Source organism: Cinclus cinclus, chromosome 15 (assembly GCF_963662255.1).
Source record: "Cinclus cinclus chromosome 15, bCinCin1.1, whole genome shotgun sequence".
NCBI classification, from domain to species: Eukaryota; Metazoa; Chordata; class Aves; order Passeriformes; family Cinclidae; genus Cinclus; species Cinclus cinclus.
The window spans coordinates 13,133,794-13,158,600 of record NC_085060.1 but is presented as its reverse complement, the minus strand read 5'-3'; the positions used below and the strand labels follow the sequence as shown (position 1 = coordinate 13,158,600).

The following is a 24,807-nucleotide window of genomic DNA, read 5'->3' as shown; positions in this document are numbered from 1 at the left end:
ATGGTTTTGGTAAAGTCCTCTGAAAATTTCACTACAAAAGTATAGATATTTAAGACTGAAATAACATACTTCAACACACACTATCCTATTTACTAGAGATTCTCCTTCATAAACCAAGAAATAATAATAATAATAAAACCTATTCACTGCCAGGCTTCACAAAGAATTACTGTTGCTCCCAAATAAGGAATTCTCAGTGCTTGATTCCTAGTTGGGTACCAGAATCATTAACCTGTTTAGACATCAAGAACAATGGACCTTTCCACTGCTAGCTCATCCAATATTAAGAAATTAGTACCTTAGTCTCAATTTTATATACAGGTAAATCACTGTTCATCTGCAAAATCTGCTGCCTGAATGTGTTTAGAAGTCATTGCAGAGCTTAATTAGCTGATTGGCTGATTGTTTGGTTATGCTAGTCTTAATTCTTAAATTTAACTGACACAAAGTTTATTTTTGTTTGTTTCCATGTGAGTGCAACTCATTTACTTAAAAATGCATAAGAACTCAGATTTGTCTAATCATATTGGTGATTACTGCCAAGTCTGCTGGGAATCAAACTTAAATGGTCCTTTTCAAGTCATGTAGGTATTGCTGGTATCATTTCTCACTGTGACAATTTGCCTCCTATAGGGTGAAAAGTGAGTACCCAAGGAGTAAGCATTAGTTTCAGAGTTGACAAATAACTAGAATGTCTCACCTACCTACACATTAGCAGATAAACTGTACTCTGGACATCTGATGGTTATAGAGTTCCGTATGGAAGTAGGAAGGAATTCCTGCATTCTATACCACCCTTCCTCAAAGCTGTGCTAAGGGCACTAAATTAATGAGCCAACCTCGAAGAGAAATTATTTCCTTCCATGAGCAAGTGGAGAAGTGGAGGGAATTTGGGTCAGAAAGCAAACATAATCGTCATCCTGCCCCGTTCTGTGTCAGCACAGGGAGCTGGCTGGACACGAAGGAAGGAACGTGCTCCATCTGGCAGGGTCTGATGGCACACTCCCCACTTGTGCAATGCTACAGCTCAGGGGAAATATGATTCAGAAGATGCCTCTGAGTCACAGCTTCTCTCTGAGCTGCTCCCAACGGGCATGGCTACATTTTGTCCCATCTTGGAACAGATCCGCCTCACCCTACATTCTCAAGTGCGTCAAGCAAGCACTGACTTTGTGAGGGGCACCAAAGCACTGGGCACCAATTCCCTTTGCAATAATTAAACCACACTCAGATATACTAACGAAAAGGCAACCACTCTCTGCTAATGACGTTGAACTGTAAAGAAGCGCATTTAGTATGTACGTTGTCCTAGACGTCTGTGGTGTCATGCTACACATTTAAAGTAATTCCTTACAGATCGACAAAGATATTTTCACCGCACCTTTCCGAAGCGGAAATTACGGGCTCTCTGGAGCTCACGGCATTCCCACAGCCAGGGGCACTCCCTGAAGCTCGGCACAGGAGCGGCAAGCGGGGCGCGCCGTCCGTCCGTCCGTCCGTCCCCTCGCGGGTCCGGAGGCGCTCCCGGCCACCTCCCGGCGCCCTCCCAACGGGACGGGTACACAGCCACGTCCTCGGCACTCGCCAGAACAGCCGTGGTCCTCGGCAGAGCTGCCATGGGAACACGCCGCCGCCCAGGTGCCAGAGCCTGTCCCAGGGAGCGGTGGCAGCGCGGGAGGAGCGGAGCGAGCGGTGGCCGAGGAGATGGATTCGCTCGCACCGGTGGCAGCGCTGCTAGCGGAGAGAGAATAAGGAGCATCAGGGAGTTCCAGAAAGAGACTGGTGGAATCAAGCACCCCCCTCCCTGAGATGGAATCAGGGACGACCACCAGAGAAAACCCATAATTACACTCCTTAAATACATAAACAACCCCTCCTTAAATACGTTATCCCTGAGGCGCTAGCACTGCGTGGGCTGGAACTGGCTATACTGGACATGGGGGAAATTTCTGGCAGCTCCTCACAGAAGCCACCCGTGTAGCCCCTATGCCCAGCTACCCAAACCTACCAAAATAAATAACCCACTGCATGTCACCAACACCACACTGCCTCTGATAGCAAACCCAACACATTCCACCCCTCACTTCTGGGTACCATATGTTTAAGAATTATCATTAAAATACACATTCATCACAAACTTCACTTACATCAACTACAATAATTTTCTGCATCAAAATCAAAATAACATCAACACCAACAAAAGTAACAGATAATACTTCCCTCATTCCTTCAACACAATTACAACTACCAAAATGCTCCACAGTCATTCCGCTCTTCCCGCTCTAGCATTGTTCCTCCATATTTTGTCCGTTACCTTTCCTCTGTCCTTATCTCAAATTCCTCATATCCCCGTTTGAGCATCCAAAAGGCCTTTATTTTTTTTGGTGGGGGAAGATGAAATTAATCCCACTGCCTGGTGTTGCTACAGATTGCTACAAGTACTATAAACGCTGCTGACACAGTCTATCAGCCCAGTTTTAAGCAGCTGTGTTCAGCAGAGTGCGGACTCTGGCAGTCACACCTCCAGAGCAGCGATCCTCGTCTTTGCCTGTGGCACCTGTGGGGGCATTGCCTGGAATTCTGACTTCATCACCAACCAACCACCAAACAGTGGGCAATCAGCACCTAGCAGCAGACTCACTTCTCCAAGTCATGTCAGTCTTTCACTGAACAAAGTCCCAGATATTTCTTACTCGAGCAGTGAGGATGGATTCTGTGATTCATCAAACTTGTGCAAAAAGCTGAAACTTCTCATTTATAAGCTGCCTAGAGGGCATTTACTTCTGCTAATAGTTTTTCAAAATCAAACAATTAAAAACATACTGGCTAATTGATATAAAACACCTTTTGGTAGATACGATGTACTGCAAAGAAGGTAATAGGAAAGGTTCATTTGCACTCAATTTGGGAAAATAAAATGCTTCTGATTTACAAAAACAGTCCTGTCTGCTCCTAACTATGAATAGTTGAAAACTGATATTAATTACACCATTTTCGTTTCCAGATATATAAATGGGTATCTTTAGTTTCTGTTCCACTCTGCTATTCTCCAAAGACAATCTGTGAAATTAGTGAATAAGAGTCTGTTTGCTTTAGTAGCTTCCCTATCTTAATGACTTGGACATATGGCCAAAACTGTGTACAAAAGTGTACATTTATGTTTCTTCCACTAGCAGAGCTGCATAATATAGCACATAAACCTCAATCTATATATCCCAAACAGCAACTATCCATCAATTGGAAAAGAAACAGGCAGAATAATCTTACTATTCATTCATGACCCAATGAGAAAATGTGCAAATGCGTGCATATGCCTTTGAAAAAAAGCATTGTGTCTCTTTTCACTGCGTGTTGACACCATCCCCAGTTATACAGAACAGTAAAGAAATCAACAGTCTGAGTATTTCTGTAGACAATGATGTGATAGGATTAGATACATGGTGAAAGGAGTATAGTGGAACAAGTAAACAACCAAATCCTCATTATCAGAGAGCTGCTGAGCATCCACAGCTCCCTCTAACTTAAACAGGGAACTCTTTCATATGTCTGCCTTTAATCTTTGTGGCTGAAAGTCTTAAATTCAAATCTATACATTTTCATAAGTCAGCAACATCACAATTGCTGTGAAGGTTCCAGCATCTTATTTCAACACAGCAAGGAAGGCCTGGATGAGAGATGTAAGACCCTATGTAGCTTAAGCTGGGAAACGCGTATGTAGAGGACTCTAAGTGCACAGTGGATTCTGCACAACTGTAGGGAGGAAGGAAGCCCTCAGGTTAGCTTTACCATAATTTTATATAACCCTTGATACCAAAATGTGTGAGGTTCTTTGTCATTAACAGATTTTATCTCTAAAAACAATCTTTTGAGAAAGGGAGGAATTCTTATTTCCATTAAGTGACCAAGAATTTGAAACAACATAGAGGGAGTGATTTGCCCAAGGAATTAGGGCAAGCCTGCCACAAACTGAAGTGACAACTCCCTATCTATACCTTAAACATAGGGTATTACTGTCCACTGGATCTTGGTTAAGAAATGGCACAATAATTTCATTTTCTTATTCCACTGACATACAATGGACATGGATGTTTCCCTATCTGCAGAATAACCCATGCTAACTGGTAATTTACAACCACGGTTCTATTTGATTTTGTATGCTAACTTTGACTCTTGTAAAAATCACCATATGACCTACTGTGAGAGCAGAACTGCTAAGAAGTTAATGAGAGAAGACTACTTTGGAGATGTAAAGTTAAAATGAAGAAAGAGTTTGGGCCATAAATATGCATTATGAACAATTACATTAATTTATTTTGCACTAATGTATAGAAATATATGATTAGTAAAAATGTAATATAGAGAATTAAAAAGTGTTAATCTTACCTTTCACTTAACATCCTTTGTTATGGAATTTCAGAGAACCCTACAGGAACCCTTTCCTTGTTCCTCAGTACTTCAGCCACAGATGGCATATCTGGCCCCCCATTTGGGTCAACAATATGACTACCAGCAGCTTAATTGCTTTATATTACAGGCATTATAGCCACTTGTGGAAAATGTAATGAAAAAACTGATTTCAAATTTCTGGCCTTTGACAGTGCCTGCCTCATGCAGACACTTGGTAGGGTAGAAAGAACAAATACATGAAACATAAAGCAAACATACCTCCACCTCTAAGAGCTACACGTTCTCAAGTCTGGTGAAGATCAAGAGATGTGTGGAAGGGATCTTGATTTCTCTTTAGTTTCTGAAAAACAATGCATCCACAGCTAACGAAACATTTTATACACAGGCTATGTTGGTTTCTGTAAGAAAAACTGAAGAACATAAAGCTAATTCTATGTAAAAAGTGGAGCATAGACCTTACAGAGTAAACCATGGCTATGTGCCTTACAACTAGCCAGAGAAATGGTAAAAAAGAAACCTACCAAAGTTTGTAAAAGTTATAATCATTTATGACAAAAAGGTAGTAAAATTAGATCCAATCCCATAGCCAAATACTTATTTCAGTAATAGAAGGGTATCATACACTAACAGGTATACCTAAATGTTTTATATAAGCTAAAACAAAGAAGTTGTTACTACAGGAAACCAGTAATTTTGATTCCACAACTGCATAAAAGACTCTAAACAATATATACTCAGAAAGAGAGAAAACAAATAGTTGCTCTTTCTACTAATGAAAGTTGAGAAAGACTACACAAATTATTGATTAGCTTGTACTTTTGGTATTTTTAGTAGTCACATAGGAAAACATGAACAAAATAAGTTTTCAGGGATGCTAAGCACTCCTTTTAAGCCAGAGAGAATCCAGTGGAAAAGTCAATTTCTGTTAATTCTGTTTCTGCAGGTCCCTGTGGGTCTGATCACATGTCCACCACCCCAAAATTCTATGCATAACCTAATTATGCATAGGTCACTTTCTCAACTCCCTAGCAAAAACACTGTAAGTGCAATGTAAGAGCCAAGGACCTAAAAAGAGACCAGAAAACAGTGATACATTTCTTTTTACAGGGATGGATTATTCATGGTTATTGTCAAACAAGCCCAGAGGTTGATGACTAAAAAAAAAAAAAAAACATAAACAAAAAAGAGAACCCAAACCCTTTCTTTAAAAAGATTTCTTCTTCCCACGTATAACCTTCAGCAACCAGCCCAAATAAGCATCCAATGAACAAAGTTCACCTTGCTCTATATCTAAAACAACTTTAAATTTTCATGTAAAAGTAAGGAATGAAACCTAAACAATTATGAAAATCTCGGCCTCATCCAACTGACAGACCAGGCAGAAAAGAATGAAAAATAAAAGGAATTCCTCTTCAAAAACCAGTTTAATTCTACCAAGGGCTATCAACAATATAATGCAATATAATTGTATAGTTAACTTACGACACCATTAACTAATGGAGAGTTTAGTTGTGTATTTTTGTGCCAACATGTCTGAATGGCTTTAAAAACTGTATTTAATCTCAGTTTTCTAGTGTTAATAATTCTTGTTTTGGGAATAATTACATTTCTGTAGTTACAACTTATTTACTGTATTGCCAGTAACACTTAGGTGCTCTAATAATGTACAGGAATATACAAAGTTATAGGATGTAAAAGCATAAACCAAAAAGAGTGCAACTTAAACAGTGTGAGCAGGCAGTAAATAGAGAATTATGGGGGGGGGGGGAAAGAGACATTAATAATCAATATGGCAAATGCAAGGTTTGGCATGTCAACTTCCAAACTGAGTTACTGAAGACTTAAAAAATATCTTTTCCCACACCTAAGAGGCAGAATGAAAGAAAACACAGACCTATTTATCCCAAAACAAAACAAGTCGGTGATGGAAGCTGGTGTCAGGAATTGTTGAGTTGTCATCTCATAATGAATCATAGGTGAGGTAGCCTAAGAATGACCTTGAAAGCAAATCAAGACAGAACGTAAAAAGACCTGTGGTCAAAATTACTGGCTAAGGCAATGAACTTTGTTGTTGTATTACAGTAAAAGGATTACTTTTACACTTGACATGACAGGTGCACACAAACTCCTACCTCAAATAGAACGTTCCTGAGGCAGGGACGCTTTTCTTAAGAGTGAGAACGCACCAGGAACAGCATCCGTGGCCACCACCCTGCCCTGCCCTGCAGTTTAAGCACCCCCACTCCAGGGCGCAGGAGCACGGCTCGGGCTCTGGTGTAGAGGGACCTACCGTGTGCTCTGCCCGCCAGCTGGGACAGTGTCCTCTGTGAGGACGTGGGCGAGCTGGCAAAAGATCACCAGACGAAGAAAGTGTTGGGGAAGCGGGTACAGGACTGGAAGTGGCTCCGTGCCCTCCAATATTCTTCTGAAATGGTGGGACAGCCGTACGTGTAGTAACATCCAGGGCTGTGTCTTATCAATACGATTAATCTAGATGGAGCAGAGATTTTTACGGCACACAGGTGCTCATTAACTGTGAAACAGAATGAATTTGCTCTTCACTCTTCGTATTTCGACCTAAACCCTAGGAATTATGTCAGTGGCCTGCTCGCATCCCACAAGCAATGGATTGCACAGCAGTCACAAGAGTAACACGGACTGTCACCCCACCAAACCCCACTGCGATTGGCACCGGGCAATGCCGAACCCGAGACAAGTTACATCCGCGCACCGGAAATAAAGAAACCAATGCAATTGTCACCAACACCGCGCTGTCTCTGCCAGCGCAGGAAGGGGGGGGGGATGAGGAGGCTCTGAAGAGGTCCCTGGGGTTGTGAGAGCTTAGAGGACTGTGAGAGCTTGTGAGGGTGCTGCGGAAGCTATGAGAGAATCTGTGAGGGCTTTGAGGGGGCGCCGGAGGCTGAGAAGATGTATGAGTCCGTGAGGGCGAGCGAGGCAAACCCCCGGTTTCGGACGTAGCGCCCTGCGGTGAGACAGGAGCGGCCGCGCACCCTCACAGCCACCCCCACAGCGCGGGCCGGTTGTTTACTCCCTCAGCGGCGCGCGCCCCGCCCCCACAGCCCTGCCGGCACTCCGCCCTCACTCGCGCGCCCTCCCCGCCGGCCAATGGCAGCCGCCGCCAGCCCCGCGCGCTAGGGGCGGGCCCCGCCCCGAAGCAACCGGGCGAAAGCAACGTCAGCCGGTAGCTCTCGTCAGCCCTGGCTTTGCGTTGATTAGCCAAACAGCCTGCCCATCTTCCTGAGGCCCCGCCTTCTTCTTTAGCGTCGCCGCCGAATACACAGCCCCCTGGCCTTGCCTCCCCCGGCTGTGTGTGTGAGGCGCGGATTGGCTGTCGGACCTACCGCTCAACACTCCAACCAATCACAGTCGGCCCCGCCTCTTCCTCCAGCACAGGAAACACCCCTGCAGGTCGCGGCCAGCCCGGGATGGTCGCCGCCTCCTATTGGTCCGCCGCGTTGCCCGTCCGCCGTAGCCCCGCCTTCCCGGGCAGGCCGTAGAGAAACCTGCCCCTCCTCCCTGCTCCGCCCGCCGATTGGCTCGCTGGCGAAGGATTCCCGTTTCCTATTGGCTCGGCCACTGCCACTCTGGCGCGCGGCCCGGTCGGCTCGCCGTTGCTCCCCGCGCCCCGCGCGCCCCGCCCTCCGCAGCCCCGCCCTCCGCGGCGTCACGTGATGTTTTCGCCGCGCTGCTACCGCCGCCGCCCGTGAGTGCGAGTGGCCGGAGCGACTGGCAGAAGCGCGGACCGGGCTGGCGGCGCAGGAGGCAACGCTCGCTTCCCATGCGCGGGGCGCTTCTCCGGTGAGCGTGGATTCTCGCTGCCCGCCCTGTGCCCCGTCCCCGGCGGCACCAGACCCTGCGTGGCCCCTAAGATGGCGAGCGGGATGAATGGCTCGGGCGGCGGCGGCGGCGGCGGCGGCAGCAGTGAGGAGGAGCCGGGCGCCCGGCACACGGGAGGCGGAGCCGCGCCCCAGCAGGAGCCCGGCGTGTTAGGCGCGGCGGCGGGCGAGGGGGAGCCGGCGGCGGGTGAGGGCGGGCGCTGCCCGTCCCCTCAGCCGCACCACCTGCTGCTGCTGCTGCGGCGCTCGCCCAGCGCCTCGCTGTGCCCGGCGCCCGAGGCCGCCCCCGCACCGGGCCGGGCCGTTCCCTCGGCGGGCCGCGGCGGGCAGCCCCCCCCGGCGGGCCGCGGCGCCGGTGAGGACGTGAGGAAGTGCGGGTACCTGCGGAAGCAGAAGCACGGGCACAAGCGTTACTTCGTCCTGCGGGCCGAGAGCCACCTGGCCCCTGCCCGGCTGGAGTACTATGACAGCGAGAAGAAGTTCAAGAGCAGCCTGCGGCCGGCGGGGGCCGGCGGGGCGGCTGCGCTGTGCTGCCCCCCGCCCAAGCGGGTCATCCCTCTGTACCAGTGCTTCACCGTGAGCCGCCGGGCCGACGCTAAGCACAAACACATCATCGCCCTGTACACCAAGGATGAGTACTTTGCCATGCTGGCCGAGAACGATGCCGAGCAGGAGGCCTGGTACGAGGCCATCAGCGAGCTCATGAATCAGAGCAAGAGGGGCTTTCTGGAGCAGGAGGACCATGCCGATCAGCAGGTGGATGAGGATGATGAGCACTACGGGGCCACCCTGAGGCCTGGCACCGTGTTCAAGGAGGTGTGGCAGGTCAATGTGAAGCCCAAAGGCTTGGGACAAACGAAGAACCTCACTGGAGTGTATAGGTTGTGCCTTTCCAGCAAGGCCATCCACCTTGTCAAGCTGAACTCAGAAGTGCCCTCTGTTCACTTGCAGCTTATGAACATTCGCCGCTGTGGACACTCAGAGAACTTCTTCTTTATTGAAGTGGGCAGATCTGCCTCTATTGGACCTGGAGAACTCTGGATGCAAGTGGATGATTCGGTTGTTGCCCAAAATATGCATGAGACTTTTCTGGATACCATGAAAGCTCTAAAGGCCTTTGCGGAGTTCAGGCCCCGAAGCAAGAGCCAGTCTTCTGGTGGTGGCAGTGGTACCAATCCCATATCATTCATAACCACCAGGAGGCACTTGGGCAACCTACCCCCCAGCCAGACAGGCTTGCAGAGAAGATCTAGAACTGAGAGTGTTGCTGGAGGGACTCCTCCTACCACCAAAAGCAACAACTCCTATCGTTTCAGAACATCCAGTGAAGGAGAAGGAACCATGACTAGACCTTTTAGGTCAGTGACTGGGAGCCTGATCCACCTGAATACTGCAAGGATGAATCTGGGCCGGCAAGAAGGGAGTGGAAGGTACGTGAGAGCTGCTTTCAGCTCATCTTACCACACCAGGTCTGCTTCGCTGCCCGTTTCTCATTTTCCCTCCACCACAAGTCCCATCAGCGTTTCTTCCAGCAGTGGCCATGGTTCTGCTTCAGACATGCTGACCAGGCCTTCTAGCTCATCTGTTTGTGGTTCTCCAAGTGATGGGGGATTCATCTCCTCTGATGAGTATGGCTCCAGCCCTGGAGATTTCAGGTACTTTAGGGTGAGGAGTAATACACCAGATTCCCTGGGAAACACGCCACCTATCAGAGAGGAGAACTGTCTGAGTGAATACATGTCCATGAATAAGCATCAGGGAGATGATGGTTCAAGAGATGATTATATGGAGGCTGAAAAATGTTTCAGGAAAAGAACTTACTCTCTAACAAAGCCAACTTCTGTAGCAGTGCAGCAGAAGACAACACAAACTACAGCTTTGTTGGATGAAGATTCTGCAGGAAATCATGGACGATTACTTTATTCTGAAATACCAAAATTGAAAGATAACCATGAATTGGAGTACAGTGACACTAACCTTGATTCCACGTGTAACCAAAGCAGGAGTAAAGCCAGGGATGATGGGTACATGCCAATGATGCCAGGAGTTGCGTCTTCTCTATCTAGCACCAGTGATTATTTGCCAATGACTCCTAAAAGCATGTCTGTTCCAAAACAGATTAACAATTCATGGTCACCATCTCAGGTTGATTCCAGAGGCTATATGATGATGTTTCCGAAGGGCAGCTCTTCACCTGTACGGAGTCCTTTAACTGGATTTGCTTCTAAAGGAAGTAATGAGAAGATCATAAGCAATGAATATATGGATATGTCACCTTCAGTTCCAAAGCACCCCAGTGATTCAAATTATATTCATACCACTTCTGTTTCCAAAGGTTTTAGTTCATATTTTTCTTTGCCCCGAAGCTTTAAGGCATTATCAGGACAAAATGGTGACCACAGTGAATATGTTCCAATGTCTTCACCTGGAAAACTCTTGTATGGTGCACCAGAAAATGTAAAGGAGGTCAGCAGTGAAACTCTCGCTAATGGCATCTCCAGATTACCAACATTGAAAGGTTCAGATGAAGGACTTTTGCAGAACAGGGCTACCAGGCCCACACGACTGCCCCTAGGTACAAGAGGAAGTAACACCATTCCCAGAATGTATGATCGTACAGTTCCACCTGAGCCAGCAAGTCCTGGTGAATACATAAATATTGATTTTAATGAAAAGGCGAGTAACACACCATATTCCTTATCTGCAGAAGGATCTCCATCATCTCTAGGCTCAAGTAGTGACCACAGACAGTCACCACTCTCTGATTACATGAGTGTTGACTTAGACGTGCAGTCACCGAAAGCAGTGAAGGAGCTGTCAAACTCTCTTACAGATATCTCAGTTTATGCAAGTTCTAGTATTCCTAGAAACCAACCAAACCCTGACTATTCCAGGCTTTCATTTGGTGCTGCTTGTGTTAGCACGGCAAGTAGCAGGACTGATGACTACACTGAGATGACGTTCAACATAGCAGCAACACCACCAAGGCCGTTTGCCACTGAATCAGACAATGCTGTAAAGATGGATAGTCCTTCTTCCATCGTTAATAGACTCTGCATTGTTGATAGATATGCTGGTAGCAGTAGCTTCTCTGTCCCTAGCTCTGATCCTCCTATAGGACCGAAAGTGATTCGAGCTGACCCTCAAGGCAGGAGGAGACATAGTTCTGAAACGTTCTCTTCTGCTGGGACTGTGATGACCTCATCCTCTTTCTTTACTGACAGTAGCAAAAGACACAGCTCTGCCTCATTCGACAACGTTTGGTTAAAACCAGATGAAAACATTGCTGATGGTCAGGAAAGCAAAATGTCCAGGGATACCTCAACTGGATTTCAGAATGGCTTAAACTACATTGCTCTGAATTTACGTGATGACCCTCTAAGCTGTGAGGCAAGTACTACAGCGCCAGCTTGCCATCTCCGAAATGGTACTTCAGGTTTGGACAGTGGATCTTATGTAAGCATAGATTTCAGCAGATCAGATGGGCTGAAGTGTAACGCTGCGAGAAAAGGTTTGTAACTTTAAAAGCACTTCCCTTTCATGCTTGCTTAACCACAGGAATTAGATTGTCTCTTTAGTGCTGCTTTCAGAGCTGGGTAAATGCTTTTTATAATCTGCTGTGTTATTCTAGTACAACCAGTTTTGTTGTAGTGCAGCATCTGAACCACTGAACAGCAGTGAAAGGGGATGTGATCCTTGGCCTAAAGGATTTTTGTGCCCCTTCTAGGCAGTCAGAAGTGTTATCAAACTGTCATCTGCCTTTTTTATTAATTTTGCTAGCATAAGCATTGATGGTGTGTCATGTTGTGAATTGTTGTCCTGAAGTTATTCATGAAGCTCTTGCCTTCACTTCTCTTTTGCTGTTTTTTTCTTTCATAGAGCTAGGTGACTCTTCATTTTTTTTCCTCAACTGAGATTGTTGTAATTTGGAAGCTCAAAATGGCTAAATTTGGTTTAGACCTCAAAATTTGAGGCTTAAATATATTTCTTGTTTCTTCTTATCGTAGTTGAAATAAATATTTTAGTGTTTTTTTATCTGTCCAGATCTGTTTAGCTGAATCTTTGTAAACAGAACTCAGCTTTTTTCTCTTGAAGGTTTGGTGGCTTCTTTTGAGCTCTGGTCACCACAACATCCTTATGTCCTCTGGAGAAGCCTGAGGACTGGGCTGACCAGTGTGTAGGAGGGCTCAGGCAGCCCATGGCCTTCACATTCACCACCTAGGGCTCAGCTGAGCTGTAACCTTTCCCTGGGATCTGCCTTTCGTGTAGCAGGTGAGGAATGCCTGTGGTTGAGGAAGAGCAGGCTCTGAGCAGTGTCTTCCAGGTCAGAAACTTGGGAGGGGAGGCTGCTGCCTTTCAAACTGTCAGTGGTCTGACCCAGCCATAAGGTAATGCACTTTGAAGTGTGCATAAAAATAAAGGTGTTGCAGGTGGGGAGAAAGTATGGGAAAGAGAAGGGACACTCCTGTTCATATGAGAAGCTCTCATGGTGGGAGCAAAGCCAGTAATTAGGGTTGTGGTGCATGTACCCCGGCTGAGCTGCGATGTGTGTGAGTGCAGTGCTGGAACTCTGGAAGAGTCATCGTTGCTTTGGTGCCAGTGACCCACTGAACTCCTTACTGTAATTCACTCTCCTGGGAGAAAGCCATTTCTGTTGGAAGTTGTTTTCCTCTCTTCGCAAATGTACGTGTAGTCTGTAATTGTTGGATACTAAGAGGAAATATTTAATCATGGTTGGACATGGATACTTGTCTATTCTGTCCACAGATGAAGCAGTAAGGGGGCAGGCTGCTGCTGACTTTTATGTTTTTAATTACAGTCTTAAACACTGCAAGGGTTTTTTTTTCTAGTTTTGCTGTAAAACTAAGTTTCTAAAGGTAAAAGGTGTTCCAGGTGTTGCTTAAAATTGTATAGGCTTTTCTAGTGAAAAGTATCAGCCTGACTCAGCTCACATGCTATTCAGAGTCTGGCAGCACTGCCTGGGGCTGCTCAGAAATGTGTGGTTTGCCTTAGTGTTTTTTTTCCCCTCTGCTTTGTTTTGTTGGTTGGACTCAAATTTAGAAGATGTTGAAAATTGCCAGTCCAAGAAGTGCTTTCTTCCTTCCAAAGTTATTCTTTCAGCACTTCAAAGATTTGTCTGCTAAATCTGCAGTCAGAGGCACACTGATTGCTGCAGCTGGTTTGTTTTTTCTTGTTTTTTTTAAGCACTTCCTAAACCAGCAGAATTTTTAACTTGATCTTATTCCCCTTATATGACTAAAATCTACAAAGTTACAAAGTTAAAGTAATATATAAAATAAAATTTTATGTTACAAAGTTAAATTTTTTACAGAATTAAGATGAAAAAAGAACAAATGTTTTCCTTTCAGCTGAATTGTAAACATTACATTGAAAAATACTTTACAAGAGCTACTGTGTTTAGAAATTTTATTTATGATAAGCATTTTGCTTACTATTGCAGCAAAGTATCTACAGCCCCATGCTTGGGGCTTTTCCCTTCTCCATTACAAGCTGCAGAGGAGCAAGAGGCATAATATCTGCTGGCTTTTGTTGGGAATTGAGGTTTTCTGGAAATGAAATGAATGAAAAGGAGGCAAAACCGACTCTGTGAAATAAACATGAGTTTTGCCCGGAAATCAAGCATTTTTCTAGTCCTAATAAGAAACACAAAATTATACAAGACCTAACAGTTTTTTATAAAGGCATTGTAAAATATTTTTGGTATATAGTAGGAGGGTAGGTGGGGTGTGGACACTGGTGGCTTGTAGGGGCTCATGAAGGGATGAACAGATTTTGGAATAGTCCAGGCTAAAAGCAGCTTGCCAGCCTTGAATATAGTACCTGTAAATTGGTGGTGTGTATCTGTTTCTCAGGAATTACTTAAAATTCTTGATTGTAAGGATAACTGTTTACTTTCACGTATGAAATTATGTCTCTGAGGTGTAGCAAGCACATTTTTAGAAGTCTGTATTCTTTAAACAGCTTATTGGTTTCTGTGGTAATAAAGCTTTTATTTTAATATTTAAAAAGTTTTATGTAAGCCAGAAAAACATTTTCACATTCCATTAAGTAGTGAAAATGAAGCTTCTCTCTTTAACCTCTTGTCTCCTGAAGAGGCATAGCGTGCCTTTAGGTAATTGATATTTTTATTACTCTTGGAGACTCAGTGGAACTGTGTGCTGTCCTTCGTACTGCATTTCACTTTTTCAGTCTCTCTGCCTGAAAAAGTCCTCTGTGGCTAAATCAATTCTTGAGGGAGGTATTTAGCAGATGTATTTACTGTTTACTTCCTAGAAAGGAGCAATCCCACCTGTATTAAACTCTGTCAGGTAGAGAATTTCATCTCTTCTCCCTGAACCACAGTTTTATTGGAAGGAAAACACTTCCCAGCTTTGGATTGTTTGCTTTTTGTCGTTGTTTGCTTAAATGGCATATTGTGTTCTGTGACTCAGCTGTGTTCTCCAACTGCCGAGGGTGGTGGAGTGATTTCCAATGCATCGCTGCTCCCTCATTGTAATTCCCAAACGACTTCTGGTTCAGGTTCGCTGATGTGAATCAGACTTTTTTTTTTTTTTTCCCCCTTCTCCATTCATGACATGCATGGAGGAGGGGGAGAGCACAAACTTGGAATCCTAACTAGGCTTTACTTGTGATGAAACTTTTTTTTGGGGGGGGGGGGCTTAGGCAAAGCCAAGCTCAGGTTTTATTTTGATAATGATAAAAAGAATACAAGACCCTGATTTTCAATGCTTGCAGTTTAAGGAGGTCATTAGCAAAACAATTTCATCATGAAATTGTTACACAATATTGAAGTAAGTGGTTTGCAGTTTTGATTACATGAATCTGAGTCATGACATTTTGTGCTAGGAGTACAGAACACTAAAGCTACTTCAAACAGGGTTTAGCTAATGTATACCTTGTTATTGGACCTTGTAGAAACTAAGCAGGATAATGAGAATGGGCAGTAATAAAATGCATAATGAGTCCTCTGTAATACAAGTTTCTTCAGTCTTAATTAGAAATATTATATTTGCAAAGATACCCTGGACTCAAAAAACAGCTGTTTAGTGTAAATATAATGTTCAGCTTAATAGCAGCTCAGCTATTGTACACCCCCTCTTCAATCTTATCTGCTACTCTGTGATACTCTAACACTATGCTGAGATACTATTTAAGATGTTCTCTAAAATGAAGGACTGTAATATAATTGTTCCTCACCTTTTTAATCTCTTCTGTGCTCGACTCGGTGAGAGTGCTGTGTACACAGCTGAGAGGAAGGATAACAACAGCTGTAAAGCAAAATTTATGTTCCAAATTGTCCAAATCCTTTCAGGTAACTTGCATATTTTGAATGCAAAATCTTGAAGAATATAAGGAACAATATAAACTGAGAAATTCAGAAGCTGAAAGTTTTAGCTATTGCTAATATAGCAAATTGCAGATTATGGGATATGAAGCAAATAACCACTTCTTTTGGGCTCCTAAGTAGTGGTTTTAAAGTTTGTTTTAAACTGAGGCTCTTCTGTGTTGGCAGAATATTTAAGGCAGGGGCCCATTTAAAAATAATTTTAAGAACTCTGCTGCAGCACATCCAAATGCTGCTGTGTATCCTACATCTCTTAAGTAGTGCTGGGATAATAATTCTTAAAAAAACCCAAACAACTCAAACCATTTTAATCTTGCTGCTTGAATAATATTGGGTAATTTACAGCTATGCTTAAAAATGCCCAGGGAATTTCTTCTTGAGTAGTATGTGAGCTGCTGAAGGCAGAAGAGATTTTTGCTTTGTGGTGTGGGAGAGAGTTAATTATGACATATTTGACCAAGAATCAGTTCGGTTTTACTTGTACTTTGGTGAGAAGGTCTGAGACAAGAATGTTCCCCTGCCATTGAAAGAGAATGCTTACTTAGAGTCAGTGTTGAAATTCTTCTGGAAATCAGCTATCTGGACTTTAAATCCGTAGTTGCAGCTGATGGTGAGATTTGTCTTTTTTGAAGTCTAAATAGTCTTTTGCTTGTAGTTGTCTAGTAGGTGAAAGAATTGGCTGCAGGATGCAGGGAGGTCTGGGAGTAATCAGCATAGGTTGAATGCTTTTTTTGGTTGTTTTTGTTTTGGTTTTTATTTTAAAGTCTTGTTGAAATCTTAAATGCATTATTATCCTTTTAGTCTTCCCTCTACAACTTCACATTTTCCCTTCCTCCCTTGATGTCTCAGGGCCCCTTGTTCCCTGTTGCTGGGGGAGAAGGTTGAAGTGCCAGAGGTTGGGCAGTGATCATTTGGTCTTTCCAGGGCATGTGATTACTGGGGTGGTTTGTCACTAGGTATTTCTATGGGGGTTTTTTTATGTCCAGTGGTATGTTAGCAGTAGGTAGAGTTTGGGTTTGCTTTTCTCTGCATATGGCCTTTCTTAATGAAAGGATCTTTAATACATTTTCGTCATTTTGATTGGTTGGGGGAGGATTTATACCTTGAGGTTTTGGGTGGTACCAAAAAGAGCTTATAATACTGTGTTGTAACTCGGTGTGTGTGCGCTCTGTTTGTGGATCTGTGGTGCTCCCAAAACCACGCTGGATTCTGTTAATTACACTAACAAGTTTGTTTTTCTGAGCTGAAGAAGGAAACAAACTCCACAGTTCTATTTAAGGTACTGTTGTGATCAAATGTAGCATTCTTGAATTCAAAGGAAAATGGAGTTACAAAACTGGAAGGCAGGGATGAGGGAGTCAAGCTTTCTGGAGCCTGGGGATGTACTGTAACTGCTATTTTTTCTTAAAAATGGCTTATCTTACAACACATCCTGAAATGGTGTATAATAACTTAGCTGGAGAACTGTTTGGTGGTCCACCCTGAAAATTTGCCGTTTATCTTTTTTCAGTTTAGGTTCTACGTATTCATAACAATCCTATGATCAAGTTGTACTATTGTCTTGCAGGTTTAGGCAGTGACAAGGGAAAAGTGGAGATGTATGTTCCAGTTTTAACCAAGCCCTGCAACTCTGTGAAGGTCACTCAGGCTTAGAGATGGGTTATGATTTACTTTAGAGGCAGAGCTGTGATCAGGGAGGAATTTTTGACATACTTGAGCACAGTGGGAAGACAAAGGTAAATGAGCCTGACTCATCAAAGGCATTTCAGAGGTGTTGCTGAGTATCTTATCTAAATGATCTTGAACATATATAAGTGTTTGGATTTGTGGAGATTTTGCTTCATGTGTAGCATTACCCCAGTAGCAACAGTGTCAGTAGATTTAGCAAGGATTTTCTGCCCTCTTCAAGTTATGAGCTGTATCTTAAGGGCCAGAGGTTACTTATTTCCAAACATTATTTTTCTGTTGATTTAATCTGTGGCTGGATGGAAACTATTGAGACTGCACCTGTGTGTGTGTGTGTGTATACATGTATTTTGTCTGCCAGTGATTTGTGAGTTAAGTGTGAGGTCTAATTTTTTTTTATTCTTCCAAGAAGAGAGGGTTTTTGAAAGAAGTGGCTTATACTGAAATTACTATATGTAAGATTTGGCTGTAGTTCCAAGGTAAAGATACAACTTAATGTGACTCAAGAAAATTGAAAACTTTAATAAATTACTACTGAAGGTAAATAGGGGTTGTTTCACTGCATAATATGTGTATGTTATGAACTTCTATAAACACCGAACTGTATTATTATTTAGGGCATGAAATAGATAAGAATAGTACTTCCTTTTTGCTAGGGTATGAAAGGCTGATAAATATGCTGCCTACTTGGAGAAAGATTTCCATTTTAGCAGAACAGAATTTTACTGAAAGACTGAGAATATCAAAATGGCTTTTTTTTTCTTCTGAAAATTGTAGGAAGTAATATCAAAAGGGCTGCAAAAAACCCTATTAAAATTGGTTTCTGAATGTATTGAGGCACTATTGAGGGATACTCTCCTTCCATAGGGAATAGTGTGATTCTGTTCCTGTACTCATGCTGACCCAGCTTTATTGTTTTTTGCTTTGTTGTTATTGTTCTTGCTCACCAGGTGAATTTGCCATGTAACTTTTTTACATACTGGATAGCCCTAATTATTTCTTGGATACTTGTGCTTCTTCTCACCCAGATCTCTAGGCTAGCAGGAGTTTGGGAAGTTCTTAGAGATAGTGAAGCAGATGTTGCATCGTTGATAAATACTGATTGCGTACTAGCTTTTTTTCTGAGCTGTGGATATGTCATTTGTATGAAACCCCTGTTTAAGCTATTGACAGGCACTGGCATTTCTGTTTCCTGTATAGAATTCTTTTGAATCTTAAGTTAACATGTTAGAAAAATTTGTAAGATCTTTGTTTTTCCAGTCGTACAATTGCTCCTTAACAGCATTTGTTTTTTGTTGTGTGAAATGCTTTGGGAGGCCTTTTTTGTCTGTATTTCACTGTGTGATATTTTTTTGAGTGGATGGGATTTGTATGTAAGTGCTTTTAGAAAAAGATGTTTTTAAATTGCAGATTGTGGTGAACAGGAAGTCAGTTAGAAAGGAGCTGAAAAAAATTAACAAATTTACTCTTGAGGTCATTCAGGCATCATTAGGGCTGTCTGTTAATGAAAACATGTAGCTTCAGACAGGATCTCTCCAGACATGTGATCTCTACTTGTTCTGGAGCCTGAACAGGTAGACAGGATGGAGGTCCCTGGATGGTGCTGCAAATGTTCATGTGCTGGTCCCTCTCCTAAGGAACTTACAACTTAAAGATGAAACTAAAGAGATGGATGAAACCTAATGTGCTGGGGTGGAGAGTAAGATAGAGATCAAGGCTGCTGCCATTGGCAGAGTCAGATAAGAGCCTGGAAGAGATAAAAGGCTGCCGGGAGTGGTTGTAGGGCAGGAAGCTGGTGGAGGCACTTGGAAGGATATGCACATGGCAGGGAGCAAGGGAAGGTAGTGAGCTATAAATACAGTGGTCTTAATGGTTTAAATGACTTGAAAAGGATGAGGTAAATGTCAGAACACAGGCCAGGGTATTAATCTTGGTAAGAGGAATGTGGGCCAACATGTATCTCTTGGGTTAGGAGCATGTCCAAATGTTTACTTCTCTCTTTTAGGTGTGGAATGTGATTTTTTTTTTCTCAGTTTTTATTTCTTTTTTCTTTCTGTCAGTTAATTTTCCTGCAGACATGTGGCTGGTGTGAGCAGATGTGCAGGAATGTGTACCAAAACACTGGATCACCCTGTGCAGCATCCCTTGGCACTTAATGTTGTGTGGACTGGGGTCTCTGTTCTTGGTGGGACTTTGCTCCAGAAGCAGCAAAGCTGGTGGAACTGCCTTGGCGTTACTACTTGTTCATTCTTGGGGTTTTTTTAGGTGGTATCTCTGAGTTTCAGGCAGTCTTCTAGCATTGGAGAGAAGGCACAGTGGGGCTTGGAAGATAGTCACCTTTAGTATTTGTAACCAATGCACCAGAACATTTGGAGCCCATCTCTAGGTGGGGAGGTCTGCATGGGACCTGCTCAGCTGCAGGAATGACGCCTGTGGAGGCTGGAGTGCAGCACAGTCACTTCCACAGGAGAAAGTTACTTTATTTCTGTGTCTGTAGATCAGGTTGAACAGATGCTGCAGTGGTTTTGGGAATTGGTGGCAACATCGAGGCTTGATTCGCTGTTGAGGGTATGAGTGATTGAAATGTTGACATGTTCCACAAGGTAGACACTAAACAAGGGTTGGACATGGTTGATTAAACGTTGTCTGTGTTTAGAGTCAGTTTAACTCTGTCCTTGTCAGCTCCCAAACTGCTCCCAGAAGCTGAAGGTGCAGTCCTTGGCTCTTGGGCATGTCCTGGGGTTTGAGAAGGTGTTTCTTCACACATGCAGTCCAATATGAACCTTTCTTTTCCTCCCCTGCGTGAGCCAGGGTTTGGGGTGTCCTGTTATTAATGGAGAGTCAATATGCATGCCACTGTTGTGTGGGGTAGCAGAGAGTGACTGATAGCAAAGATATATTTATTTTTCTGTGCAGGCACACATGAGCCTGCACAGGTGTGTAACTATGTGGGTATGTGCCTGTGTAGTAACTTTCTGCCTTGGACAGTCATTTTTGGCACTATAGAGGTGAAAGAAAAAGGTAGTGCTGAATGTTTGCAGGTGTTGATGTCTAAAGTGGTTGAGAAGAGGGCAAGGGATGAATTACAACAGGTGAAATGTGATGTAGAAAGGAAGTTTTGGGAAAGGTGGTTTGAAAGGTGGGGAGCTGTTTCATGTTTCATGCCCTTTCTTTTGGCTGTGTTCCTAAGAATAGTTTGGCTCAAGCCCCAGACCTGTGCCTGCAAGCAGACACTACCCAGCAGAGGAAGAGCAGGGCAGGCATGTGGCATCCCACAAACATACACCCAAGCATCTGATTTTTTTTTTTCCCCCTAGCTTTGGGGATTTCTTAAGTCTGATGTAGTTTGTCTGTTTTATAATTCTTTATTTCTCTTTAATCCAAGTACTTTTCCAATCTCTCTTTGATCCTGTGTAAACTCCTTGTATCCACAGCAGCCTGCAATCCATCAGGACATGCTGCATGCAGACCTCTGTCCATTTTGGACCCTGCTCTTTACCAGCTTTGTTTGGTATCCTCTGGTTTGTGTAGTGGAAGAAATTACGAATCTTACCTTTTTTCTCCAGGCTTCTTAGGATTGTGTAGATGCTGTGCCCTCTTCTGCCATGCACTTGTCCAGTGTGTTGTACCACACGTTGTGTGGACCTGTGGTATAATCTGGGCTTTTAAAATTTCCTGTTATGTCCCAATACTTTTCTACAGGCTAAAGAGTTCTTGTTACCAGTCTGTTCCTCACAGCGAAGCTGTGTCACACCTTGCAGGAGTTTTTCTGCTCTGCTGAAAACTTACCAAGTGTTCCAAGTCCTTTCTGGATGCAGAAAGCAGGGCTGTGCATGCAGAGATGTTTGCTGTCACTGTTTTCCTTCCTATTTGTTTCCAAACAGTTCATAATGCCCACTTTGCAGCAAGAGCACAGACAGGAAATATTGTTCCCTATCAGCACTAGCTCCTGACCTTTGTCATGGTAGCAGAGGGAATTGCAGCAGGTGGTACTCTCAGAAGCCACACAAACAACTTTGTATTTTTTGGCTAAAATTTACCCATGTTTTCTGTGGTTCAGGTCAGGTGCAGTAACTCACACACTTGCTGTGAGAATGCTTTTTCAAAAGCAGAATCTTTTTTTTGTTCTTCTGCAACATGAAAATCTGAAGTTTTGAACTATGTATTTTGAGGTAGAGAAGAATTATTTTTTCGTGTTGTTGTGTGTACTAGAAATTTAGTTTAAAACCTCCAAACAAACTCAAAAAACCTCCAACAACTTCTTTGAGTTGGTATTAGACCTCTGTGAAAATTGCAGGCAAGTTTACTAATTCTAGGAATAGTATCAGCAAAAGAGATGATATTAGGGAGTGCACATAAGGCCTTCCTGGAAACAACTCTGCTGTTTATTCAAACAGGATAAAAAGCCACTGTTACAAGAGATAAGGCATTTCTGCAAAGTGAGTAGAAGTTATCTGAAAGCATGGGAGAGGTTTTTAGCTCGTCAAATTGCTGAGCACTAATAATAGCAAAACCATGTTTTGAATGAACAATTGTGCATAGAGTTTATTTGTAAGAGTAACTTTGCCTTCTAAATTTTAGAAATACAGATTGAAGAGAAGTCTGATTCAGTGGGATATTGTTACCAGTTGTTGTGTTTAAATAGTTTATCCAGTGAAAAGTGGGTCATGCAACAAGTTTTTTGGGTTTTTTTTTAACCAAATTTTGGGGTGGTTTTTTTGCTTGTGGAAAGTCAGTAAAATTATTGGTTCAGTGTATATTAATTACCTGATTTTGAGCATCATTAGTCTGTTGTTGGCTGATGAAAGTACATGGAGGATGTGCTTGGTGGTCAGCAGGTAGTGGAACTCCTTGCCAAATCAGGATGTCTTTGTGTCAGGGCCTCGTTTGGGTCACCCAGGCACAGTAACTGCACATGTGAGGGGCGCAGCAAGTATGTCAGGTTTTGGTTTGTGTTTGAAGTCTTGGTATCTGCCAGGTGCAAATTAAGAAAATCAGCTTTTCTCAAGTAACACTGCTTGCCTCTAGCACTGTCTAAAGCAATTCCATTAAAATAAGAATACCAAGAAATAGGACAGTGGCATGGGATAGTAACTGTTTATTTGGTAGGAGTCGGAGCAAAAGAAAAATTTTCACTAATTTGTGAAGAATTTGGGCAAATGATCCCTCCCCTGGCCTGCCTGCCATAGGGAGGGCTCCATGTGGAACTCACTGATGTTCTCCTGCCCCAGCCTGGCTGCTGAACAAAAGGCTTTTGGATGCCACAGTGTGTCCTGAGGTTGTGCTGGGTTTAGTACTTTCCTGAACAACAGGAATATTGTGTGGCCGTGTACACAAAAAGTCTAGGGCTGCTCTGCTGCTTTTAGTCTGTGTAAATGAGATTAATTCTGATTTCCCCCTAACCTGAAGTTCAAGAAATGGAGAACTTCAGCAGTGTTCTCCAGAAAGCATTAAGCTGTCTTAGTCTTTGACATGGAGATTTTAATAATTTAATTTTCTTAAATTAATATCTTCTGTAAGCAAAGCTTTTATCCTTTTAAGAACCAATTGCAGAATTATGTCAGTAAAAGTCTTCCCTGTAAAAACAGGTATTATTTAAGATGGGTTTCTTTGAGAGAATTAGGGTATGTCTGCTGTATTCTCAGAGCCTCTCAGTATGTTTCAAAGTGTCCTGACTTGTATGGCTTTGACAGGATGCAGGAAATGAAGTGTAAATTTGGTATATTCTCATCTCGTACATTTTCAAGTGGAACACACTGGGTTTGCATCTAATGAATCACAACTGATTTATATCTCTGCCCCTAATTTTTATAAAACTATATGATTTTTGCATAGGAAACTTGCAGAGTGCTTTCTCAGTGTGTTCCTTTATTTTAAATAAAACACTTTTGAGCAATGGCATGCTCCCATCCCATTTTAAATATTTACCCCTTAGTTTCTCTTCTGCCTTGTGATCTTTTTCCTCTGATTGTTCCTCAGCAAAATTCAGACAAGTACATTTAGTTTTATAATCTGATCCCATCTTAAACTGACAAATTGAAATGGAATTGTGTAATGAAGAGAATGTTGCTTCAGTTTTCCAAACTTTGCTTATATATTTTGCAAGATGGACTTTGAAAATGTTTGGATGCTTTCTAGACTTGTTTTGATAAGGAGCTGAATTTGTGTTGTCAATAGTCTGGAGCAGTAGAGTTCAATTTTGAATAAAGGCTGAATCTTTTGTGTGAAATTTGTCAATAGAGCTGAAATTTGGACAGAAAAGCCCAGTGTAGGGTGCAATGCAATGAAAACTAGTGAGAGTAGTATATTTCCAGGCTGCCTCAAAAGGTTTTTTTGCAGAGGTTTTATGGCTTCTTGTTTGTTGTAATGATCAGTTATCAGATTTTTTTTTTTCCCTTCAGACTAAGTAGATTTTCTTGGAAGAGCTTGTGACAGTCCAGGAACAGCTGTGTGTTTACACTGCAGGCCAGAGTTCTGTCTGCTCTGGCCACCGTGGTTTTTTTGGTGGCATTTTTGCTTGAGAACTTGAGGGGAATGTTGGGTTACACAGTGAGAATTGTACCTCTTGTCTCTGCTAGTTCACATCTCATCATTTGTTTACCTTATAGAAGAGTTTCTTCCCTTTTTCTGAGTTTCCTTTACTGTCAGTCAGTGCTGAGTTAAATCTATTCATATGGGATCTGGTATGAAGTGTTAATCTGGATTTTATTGTTGATCAGCAGTTCTCATTTCTGTACTATTAACATAGGAAATTGATGTCTGAGGAATCTTACATTATGAGACTGAAATAAGATTATTCATCTTCACAGAAGCACTGCTGTTTTCTTCAAGCACTGCATGGCCTCATTAGGTTTCCTTCACCAACTGGTTAGTGAAAAAATGGAAAAAATGGAAGCAGTTCAGGTGTGGAAGAGAAGAAGCATCAAGGACCTTAATGTGCAAGTTCTTTTGCAACCTCTCAAAATAAGGCCATGTCCCTTCAAAAAGATTCTTCTGGTATGGGCCACAGAGGTGGGAATCCAGTGTCAGTAGCACAACACACTGGCCTTGTTCTCACATTAAACCCATTGTACACCTCTTTTGATGAACCACTTCTCTTGTGGTGTAGGAGCCTCTTGATAAACCTCCCTGGTACCCAGGTGACCCTGGGGTCCTGCTTGCCCCCTGTGGGCAGTGGGAGCAGCGACCTGTGAGACTCAGTAAGGGGATGGTGTGATCCAGCACAGCTCTGGGGGATTTGGGGGGAACCTCTGTGGTTTAGGAATTGTGCCAGGGATTGTGACTGTGACTGCACAGCTGGCTCGGGCTGGGTGCAGACTCCACTGGTTGTGACATGGGATTTCTGTGATGCCTGGGGGTTTGTGCTGGGTGACCTCTGGGCCTTTGGCTGCAGTGTGGATGGACTCCTGAGGATGGCCCTTGGGAGTGGTGGTGACTGCAGCACTTTGTGGGAGGGATCTTGAAAGACTTCAGTCTCAGATTTCAGATGAA

General features: G+C 43.3%; 1 protein-coding gene and 1 long non-coding RNA gene across 3 annotated transcripts; one reads left to right on the top strand and one right to left on the bottom strand.

Moving 5' to 3' along the window:
• Positions 1-1,542: 1,542 nt before the first annotated feature.
• Positions 1,543-7,181, bottom strand: LOC134049970 (uncharacterized). 2 transcript variants are annotated; one of them, XR_009933651.1, is made up of 4 exons: positions 6,540-7,181; positions 6,302-6,404; positions 4,666-4,747; positions 1,543-1,734 (listed from the first exon to the last, which is right to left on the bottom strand). It is a non-coding gene; the product is annotated as an uncharacterized LOC134049970 (long non-coding RNA). The 2 variants fall into 2 exon arrangements; XR_009933652.1 differs by having other exon boundaries at positions 1,543-1,731.
• A 983-nt stretch (positions 7,182-8,164) lies between these two features.
• IRS4 (insulin receptor substrate 4) lies at positions 8,165-13,864 on the top strand. The gene is made up of 2 exons (XM_062502752.1): positions 8,165-11,775; positions 12,380-13,864. The coding sequence occupies exons 1-2, from the start codon at positions 8,298-8,300 to the stop codon at positions 12,484-12,486; spliced, it is 3,585 nt and encodes a 1,194-aa protein (XP_062358736.1). The 5' UTR covers positions 8,165-8,297; the 3' UTR covers positions 12,487-13,864.
• Positions 13,865-24,807: the final 10,943 nt, after the last annotated feature.